The sequence below is a fragment of the Triticum urartu genome, chromosome 7 (assembly GCF_003073215.2).
Source record: "Triticum urartu cultivar G1812 chromosome 7, Tu2.1, whole genome shotgun sequence".
Lineage (NCBI taxonomy): Eukaryota > Viridiplantae > Streptophyta > Magnoliopsida > Poales > Poaceae > Triticum > Triticum urartu.
The window spans coordinates 708,134,206-708,143,295 of NC_053028.1; the positions used below are offsets into that span (position 1 = coordinate 708,134,206).

At 46.4% G+C, this 9,090-nt stretch overlaps 1 protein-coding gene and 1 long non-coding RNA gene across 2 annotated transcripts; both read left to right on the forward strand.

Moving 5' to 3' along the window:
- LOC125523631 (tryptamine 5-hydroxylase-like) lies at positions 1 to 2,138 on the forward strand. The gene is made up of 2 exons (XM_048688676.1): positions 1 to 934; positions 1,040 to 2,138. Exons 1-2 carry the CDS (start codon positions 53 to 55, stop codon positions 1,691 to 1,693), a joined length of 1,536 nt encoding a protein of 511 aa, XP_048544633.1. The 5' UTR covers positions 1 to 52; the 3' UTR covers positions 1,694 to 2,138.
- A 3,295-nt stretch (positions 2,139 to 5,433) lies between these two features.
- Positions 5,434 to 8,371, forward strand: LOC125521951. The gene is made up of 3 exons (XR_007289517.1): positions 5,434 to 5,533; positions 5,676 to 6,108; positions 7,522 to 8,371. It is a non-coding gene; the product is annotated as an uncharacterized LOC125521951 (long non-coding RNA).
- The last annotated feature ends 719 nt before the right edge of the window (positions 8,372 to 9,090 follow it).

The following is a 9,090-nucleotide window of genomic DNA, read 5'->3' on the forward strand; positions in this document are numbered from 1 at the left end:
TTAACTTCTTCGATCGTCTTGCACAGAAATCAAGTACGTAGCAAATCACATCATGGAGCTCAACCTTGTCTCGTACGTGTTCGTTGTCCTGTTCGTCCTCTCTGGCGCGTACGTCTACTACACGACGCGGAGCCGGTCGCCGCCGGGGTGGCCCGTGATCGGCCACCTCCACGTGCTGACGGACATGCCCCACCACGCGCTCGCGGAGCTGGCCACGACCATGCGAGCCCCGCTGCTCCGGCTCCGGCTCGGGAGCGTCCCGGCCGTGGTGATCTCCAAGCCCGACCTTGCCCGCGTGGCGCTCACCACGAACGACGCGGCGATGGCATCCCGCCCGCACCTCCTCTCCGGGCAGTTCCTCTCGTTCGGGTGCTCCGACGTGACGTTCGCGCCGGCGGGGGCGTACCACCGCATGGCGCGGAGGGTGGTCGTCTCCGAGCTCCTCTCGGCGCGCCGCGTGGCCACCGACGGCAGCGTCCGGGGCAAGGAGCTCCGCCGCCTCCTGGCGCACCTCACCAAGAACGCCGCGGCGGCGGGCGCCACCGTCGACCTCAGCGAGTGCTTGCTCAACCTCGCCAACGACGTGCTCTGCCGCGTCGCCTTCGGCCGCCGGTTCCCGCACGGCAAGGACGACAAGCTCGCCGCGGTGCTCGCCGAGGCCCAGGACCTCTTCGCCGGGTTCACCATCGGGGACTTCTTCCCGGAGCTCGAGCCATTCGCGAGCACCGTCACTGGGCTCCGCCGCCGGCTGAAGAGCTGCCTCGCCGACCTCCGCGAGGTCTGCGACGACATCGTCGAGGAGCACGTGAGCGGCAAGCACCAGCGCCTCCCCGGCGACCGTGACGAGGACTTCGTCGACGTGCTTCTCCGCGTCCAGAAGTCGCCCGATCTCGAGGTCCCACTTACCGACGACAACCTCAAAGCCCTCGTCCTGGTACGCCGGCCGGCCACTAACCTCGATCTCCCTCCCTCTCGATTGGCACTAATGAATGGTCTTCGTTCGTTCCAATATTTCGTGTTCACTGTCCTATTCCTCTAGGACATGTTCGTCGCCGGCACGGACACGACGTTCGCGACGCTGGAGTGGGTGATGACGGAGCTGGTGCGCCACCCGCTCATTCTGAGAAAGGCGCAGGACGAGGTCCGACGGGTGGTGGGTGCCAAGGGGCGGGTGGACGAGTCGGACCTGGGCGAGCTCCACTACATGCGGGCCATCATCAAGGAGACCTTCCGGCTGCACCCGGCGGTGCCGCTGCTGGTGCCCCGGGAGACAGTGGCGGCGTGCACGCTTGGCGGCTACGACATCCCGCCCAGGACCCGCGTCTTCATCAACACCTTCGCCATGGGCCGGGACCCGGAGATCTGGGAGGACCCGCTGGTGTTCTCGCCGCAGCGGTTCGAGGTCGGCGCCGGCAACGACATCAACCTCAAGGACCCGGACTACAAGCTGCTGCCGTTTGGCGGCGGCCGGAGGGGATGCCCGGGGTACACGTTCGCGCTGGCCACCATGCAGGTGGCGCTAGCCAGCCTGCTCTACCACTTCGAGTGGGCGCTGCCGGCCGGCGTGCGCGCCGAGGACGTCAGCCTGGAGGAAAGCTTCGGGCTGGCTACCAGGAAGAAGGAGCCGCTCTTCATCGCCGTCAGGAAGAGCGACGCGTACGAGTTCAAGGGGGAGGAGCTCAACGAGGTTTGAATAAAGTCATGTGCCGTATTAACTTTTGTGACCTCAAATGCCTTATAAAAGTTACAAAGAAGTGATACAAATCTCAGTAGATGCTAGATTTTACATGGAGAACCGTGTATTTTTTTAGCCTTTTTATTATGGGCGATGCTAAGCTTTGGCCGACGGATAATGAGAAAATATCCGTCACCTCGGTGACCATTAGATGGACACGCTAATGGCTCTCTGATTATGCACATAAGCAGTCATCCCTTTGCAACAAGAGTGGTGTTCCAGTAGTCCTTCAGCAACAGTATGCTTGTTGCAATCACCACGAAGCATTTATTTTTCTTCTCAAAAGTCTTTGCAATAAAAGAAAAATATTTGCAACAGAGGATGTGTTGCAGAAAACGTTGTTCATGATTTTCTACCTTCTGTTTTGCAACAGAGCTCATGTTACAGAAAACCTTTTGCAAGTTCGGACATGTTGAAGAGAGCATTCTAATGGTAGTTGCGTGCAGCTCGTCGGAGAAGCTCGTTGATCAAGCTCGTCGGCGTCTTGCCGACGCCAAGCATCGGTGGCGGCGGTCGGAGCAGCTCAGGGAGGCGATAACTCGACGGGGAAGCTCGGCCTCTCTGGTTCGTGCCTTGCAACAACGTGCAGCTCGCCAGAGAAGCTCTTCGACGACGAGCGCCAGTGGTGGCAGTCGGACCAGCCTAGGGAGGCGGCGACTCGATGGGAGCTTAGGGCAATTGGAGTAACGTGGAGACGGCAGACTAGACAGGAGCTCGGGAGGAGCATGAGAAGCAACTTCTTTCAAGGATTCAAATCCTGTAACAGAGACATTGTTGCTATGAGAGAGATTGCAACAACGGGCAAGTTGCGAAAACTAGTGGTGGTGGCCATGGCGTAAAGAGAAGATAGCGGACGCGAGCCTGCGATCCCCCGGATGATTTATAGTGTTTCCGTTTTTTACATGTCATGTCGCAAATTGGTCAAGTCTCGAGCCACACACCCTTTGCCAAATCTCACGTCCTTCCACAGCATAATAACTTAACGAACCTGATGTTGGCGCAGTGGCTAGCTTAAGGGACCGGCCCGTTACTATAGATGCTTCAGGCGAGTCTTTCATCGGGCTCGCCGTAAGTGAGATATAGCCTTTTGGGACATCCCTGCTATGCACTGCACAGCTCGCCGGGTCGTACAAAACACACTCATGCACCGTCGATCCAGTTCTTAGTTGTTTTTGTTCGAGCCCTCATACAATTTGGTTTTAAGCGATATTTTTCGCCTCTTTCTCGGCAGATTTTTTGTTTTAAGATAATACAAGTAACTTTTTCAGAAGAAGCGAGGTTTCTTTTAATTCTTGCGATGGAGCTTTATACAAAGATACATGACCCAAAAATTGTCATTGTGTATTTAAAAAATATTAACTGTGTAAAAAAATTCTCCATGCATTAGAAAATGCTCACATGTTTAGAAAATCACCATTTATTTATAAATTGTTCGCCACATATTTTTTCAAATATTCTTTTATACACAAAGACAATTTTTAGTTAAAAAGAATAAAAATTAGAAACTGAAAATTTTGTTTTGATGACCTAAAACATTTAGAAACTTCAATTAATGGTGAATCTAAAAATATATTTTCAGTGGCACATCAACACTTGCTTTGCTTTCCTCGCAAAAAAAAGGCACTTGATTTTGTAGTTAGATTTACAACCTATACTCCCCTAAACCCAACTAAAGGTCCATTTCGAGAGAGAAAACCCCAACTAAATGGAGTGCCGAATAAAAACTTAATTGAAATGTTGTTTTTAGAATACTATAAACCCAACTAGAGGGAGTACTTTAAAAATGTGGTAATTAGAGTTTTAACATTCTAGAAATACAGTATGTTTTAAGTGTAAGGTGTGAACTAAAGTGATTCTTTTTTTAATTAAAGAGTACAGGAATCTCATCTGATACAACTCCCAAAATGGATTCTGGAGGAGCTTGGTTCTATACCATACACAATTTATTAGTGATCCCTTCTCTTGCTAAAACATGAGAAGCCCTATTAGTACTTCGCCTAGCCCAAGAAATTTTGAATTCCTGTCACGTCCGTAGCATTGCCTTCACCTCTTCAATCACCTGTCCAGCAACTAACAAGTTTCTCGCGGAGTCCTAAAGCATCCTCCCAGCCGCTTTTACAGTCCACCTCTATGTGTCGTCTTTGAAAGTTGAATAATTTTAACATGCTCTCTCTTACCCCCTCTTTTCACATGGGAGGGAAGAAGATAAGAGTTAATTAGACCACTAAATTAAATTAATGGTTGAGATTTGTTATGTACTCTTACCCCCGGTGGTGAGCATCATAAGGTTGTTGATGACGATAATGACGATTTGCCCTTTGTGGAGTCCTGGACGGACTTCAGATTAGGCCCCCCGACGAAGAACAGGAGGAGACGGCGGCTCCGTATCGTAAAACGCGATGAAATTTTTTCTGTTTTTTTTAAATCATCTATATGCACTACATTATGGAATGGAGGGAGTATTTTTTTAAATTTAGCGGTGAATTCTTTCTAATGCACATGTAAGTACGTAGTGTCTATTCTTTGTTCATGCATTTATATATAAAGTTCATGTATTTCTCTAAAATATGTAATTTAATCAATTCCCACATAACTAAAAAGGGTTCTCATTGAAAAAAGCCTAAATAAGTGTCCACATTTTCGAAAAAACATCATGAACTATCCCAACGCCATCGTGTGCGGCAGGCTCACTTCAAACAATATGTTGGTTTGGATTTATAAGTCGGGCATGAGTTTTATGTCACCAACTTAACTAGCAAAAGATATATTATATTTGAAAAAAATTGTTAGACTCGTTATCAATTAAAATTCTAAATGTCTAGATTGTCCAAGAAATAATAATTTTTATTTTATTTATTTTCTTCTTCGCTTCATTTTTATTTTCCATAGAAAATACTTTGACTTGTGTGTTTATGAACATTTTTAGAATACATGGTGAACATTTTTTAAAGCATGGTGAATAGTTTATTTAATATTTCCTCTGTCCGGAAGTACTTGTGGGGCAATGGATTTATCTAGAGGTGTTTTAGTTTTAGATACATCCATTTTTATCCATTTCTTCGACAAGTATTTCCAGACAGAGGGAGGAGACAGTGAATAATTTGTAGGAAACACATTGACCCTTTTTTTGTTCATACTCCCTCTGTCCCAGAATAAGTCACTCAAATTTGTACTAGAGTTAGTACAAAGTCGAGTCACTTATTTTGGGACAGAGGGAGTATATTTTAATATAAAATTCATGTCGTTTCTAAAATATTCATGTATTTTTTTACATTGTCCAATGAAAATATTCATTTTCTTTTATTGATTTTCTTCTCTGCTTTATTATTCAATTTCCGATAGAAAAATATCAAACGTTTGTGTATACATGAAAATTTATGAAATACATGAAAATTTATTTCACAATGAATATTTTTCTAAATACACAGCGGAAATTTTTTTGTTCATCCATTTTCTGTGGAATTCATGCCTTTTAATAAAATGTTCAGTTCATTTTAAAAAACAAATATGAATTTTTAAAATATTTACTTAAATATTATCCTTTTTCATCTTATAAATCACGGAAAAGCCGATGAAAAATTGTAAAATCAATATGTACGGGCGTTAGAAGGAAAACAACACGAACTCCGCTGGAAAGGGGTTTGTCCGCGGGTGGGATTTGGGAGGGGATGAGTGGTTTGGGCTGGGCTGGGTGGGCTGAAGAGTCGATCGGACAACTACAAACTACTGACGCCAAGTGAGAGCAGCGCTGAACAGCTGCGTCTCCTCCCGTGCCGCCCGCCGCCCGCCGCCGGCGAGGTAAGCACCCGATCATCCCTTTCTTCTTCTTCTTCTTCTTCTTCTTCTTCTCTTTACATACATCTCCTATACTTCCTTTCACTCGACGGTGCCCTCCTGCCCCGATTCCTCGTCTATAATTCCATTCATCGCACTCACGCAGGGCAGGTGTTCGACGAAATGTGCACCCGGGGGCCATCCACCAGGGACTGGTCTGAGATGACCCTGGACGCGCTCACCTCCGTCTTCGCCAAGCTCGGCGCCGTCGAGCTCCTCATGGGCGCGGGCCTGGTGTGCCGCTCCTGGCTCTACGCCTCCAGGGCGCCAGAGCTGTGGCGGGCCGTGGTGATGTCGCGCCCGCCTGACACTCCGGAGGGAACAGAGGCCTTCCTTCGCGCCATAGCCAAGGTGTCGTCTGAGCTGTGGCCGGCCGTGCCGATAACGGCCATAGATGACCCCTGGCACGCCATGGCCAAGGTGGATGACTCTCTGTGTGCCATGGCCAAGGCGGCTGTCGCCCGCTCCGGCGGGCGGCTACAGAAGTTTGTGGCGAGGGATTTCGGTACTGATGAGCTCCTGGAATAGATAGCGGACAGGTACTCTTCTTCTTCTTTGATAACAATACTCCTCCTTTGTCTAAGTCAGATTTCAGACTCCTTTGCCTGCCAGTATTTTTGCTGAATTTTATCTGGTAATCTATATTCTAAAAAAATCAACGTTAAGAGCAGAGCACCATCGGTATAGATTGCAAACCAGCTTGTTCGCAGCATTCAGAGCAGAGCACCATCAGTATAGATCGCAAACCAGCCGGTTGACGGAGGACTGAACTCAAGTTACTTTGGTCTTGTCCACTTCCCTCATCTTGGGTGGCAACTCCAGAGAGGCATGAACGAATCTGTTCCTGTTCTGACTGGTCCAAATTGTGCACATGACCATGATAACAACAACCACTGTCTTTTTTAAACAGGTCTCTAGTTAGAACACCTCCTCTCAGGCCCAAGTTATCAGGTGCAGCTTCGGTATCTTTAAGTTTCTCTGCTCTTTTGCTGCATCCCAGAAAAGCTGTACACCTCCGGTCAGGGGCGGTGCCAGCAATCTGGCATGGTTTGGCAGCTGCCATGCCTAATGTTTTCTACAAATACAACTAGTGTACATACTGGTACATGTAAAATTTGAACTAGGAAGATTCAGTGCATGTTAGGCCTGTTGCTTCCTACTAGTGGGCCTGATTCATCTGTCAGTGGGTTTGCAAACTGTGAGTTGACTCTACAGATGAATTAAAACAGAAATACATGATCCGGCTGGCCAACTAGCAATCACCATTTTGCTCAATTTTTGTTTTTTTTGCTAAAAAAACTAGCAATTATTATTTCCCAAATGCCAGAAAGACTAAACTGTTGTGAAGTCATGATACGTAGTTCAGAAGAAGAACAAGTAGTGATTTGTCAGTGGCTACTGGCGACGCGAGGGCGATTGTGCCTAGTATGCTTAAAGCACCGAGGAAGGAGAGCAAGTCATAATAAAGTAGTTCAAAATTGAAATTGAACTTCATTTTGAAGCAAACTTTGTTACCGTCGACCGTAATAAGCATCCCTATTAAGTAATCTCTTGTTGTTCAAAGTAATCGGTTAGTTTTGGATTTTGTTTGTACTTGTCGAACACAAAATAATATATATGTTGTATTTTGTTGAACTCTTGTATAGTTGTATTATACAGTATACGGTTTTTCCTTCACAAACTCTGGCACACCTAAAAATTGTTTCTGCCTTCGCCACTGCCTCCGGTCATGTGAGAAGCACAACATGAATAGCCATATCTTCATATTGGTTGTAGCACTGTCACCGCTTCTTTTGACCAACCCATGTTGCATTGCAATACATCTCTGTCTGTCTATGAACGATCGTCATAGACTTTGGTTGGTACCACGTCTATTCGTACGCTTTCCAAAGATATGCTGGCATAGTATAATTAGCACAAGAAAGTAATATAAATTTTCACATTGCTTGCAGGTCGCCCTCTCTGAAGAGCCTTGGCCTGATGCAATGCCACGACATCTCCGAGAAAGGATTCATGGACGTGATAGTAAAGTTCCCTCAGCTAGAAGAGTTAGTGCTTATTGAGTGCCACAACATTTCTGATGATTAGAAGGAGAACCGTAACGTGTATGAGGCCATTAGCAGAGCATGCTCACAGTTAAAGCTCTTTGTGCTGGCCCACCCAGGGTACTTTCTGCATCCGGACGGCAGCTACGGCTTCCATGATGGGGATGTGCTTGGAATTGCTACGATGAAACAGCTGCGGCACCTTAGTCTTGACTGCGTCGACATCAACAATGTGGAACTGGTGAGCATCATTGATAGTTGTCCTTACCTCGAGCATCTCTGCATGCGCTACTGCTACAACATCTTCGCCGATGAGGCACTACGAGCAAAGTGCGCCAGGATCAAGACTCTAAAGCTTAAACCCATGTCTGATGAAACTGCTGACCCAAACCAAGGCCGTCATTCTGATCCTAACGACTGTTGCTTTGCTTTTTTTGATCCACCAAGTGACTGAGTTCGTCATACTTTCTTTCTTGGACATTTAACTAGCTAGTCATCTCCTGTTGGGGTTAGCATTACTAAAACTTTTAAACTGATTGCCCACTTACCTAAACATGATAATGATTTGAATAGCAATCTTATCATTCTATACAAAGCTTGCGTAATATTATTTTTCCTTTTGCCGAACTCTTGTAGCCCTTTGCATGCTTTTCTTTTGAGGCAATTCAGCATGTCCTTGTTCAGTTTCAGTTATGTTTACATGCCAATGACAAACTTGTCCTCTTTTTTCCGTACCTAATAATTATATTCAAGTATGGTGAAACTGGCCTTGGTGATAGTGGCAGTGTGTGACCTTACTTTTTCGGCCCAAAATGCTATATAGCTTGACCAAAAGTGCAGTAAGTTATTGATTCGGTTTCAACATAACATTTAGTACATCCTCTCATCAGCTCATGTTCTTGCATTTCTCCATCGGATTTGGTGCTGAAACAATTCACGTGTGTTAGCAAAAACCAAAAGAAAAATTGGGCCAAAACTAAACTAAACATCTAGAGAGAAACAATCCATCCACATCTGTAAAGAGAGATCTACTGACCAAGGCCAATGCCTTCATTATAAAAAAGAGTAGGTGACTTCTAGACAATATAAGTGTTGGTTGCTGCTGAGTAATATGCATCTTTTTAAGATGCACACTCCAACGTCTTGGATTATGCTATCGGGTATCGAGCTAGGACAACGCTGGCTAATCATATACCAACGATAGCCAACTGAGAAGCTGCCAAGATCATGAGCTAGCTGTGTGTGTGTATATATATATATATGGTAGATAGATAGGATACCTGCATGAGCTAGCTGAGTGACCTCTGCCTCATGACGGAGCGGACCTCCTCTGCAGCACGCACACACTAATCCATCCAGGTAATACACAATGGATAGTACCACATCTGCATGTCCAAATCAATCACATGGCAAGGGCCTGAACACAAAATCAGATCAATGAGTGTTGTATGTACGAGTGGCTTGCCGGCGACACCA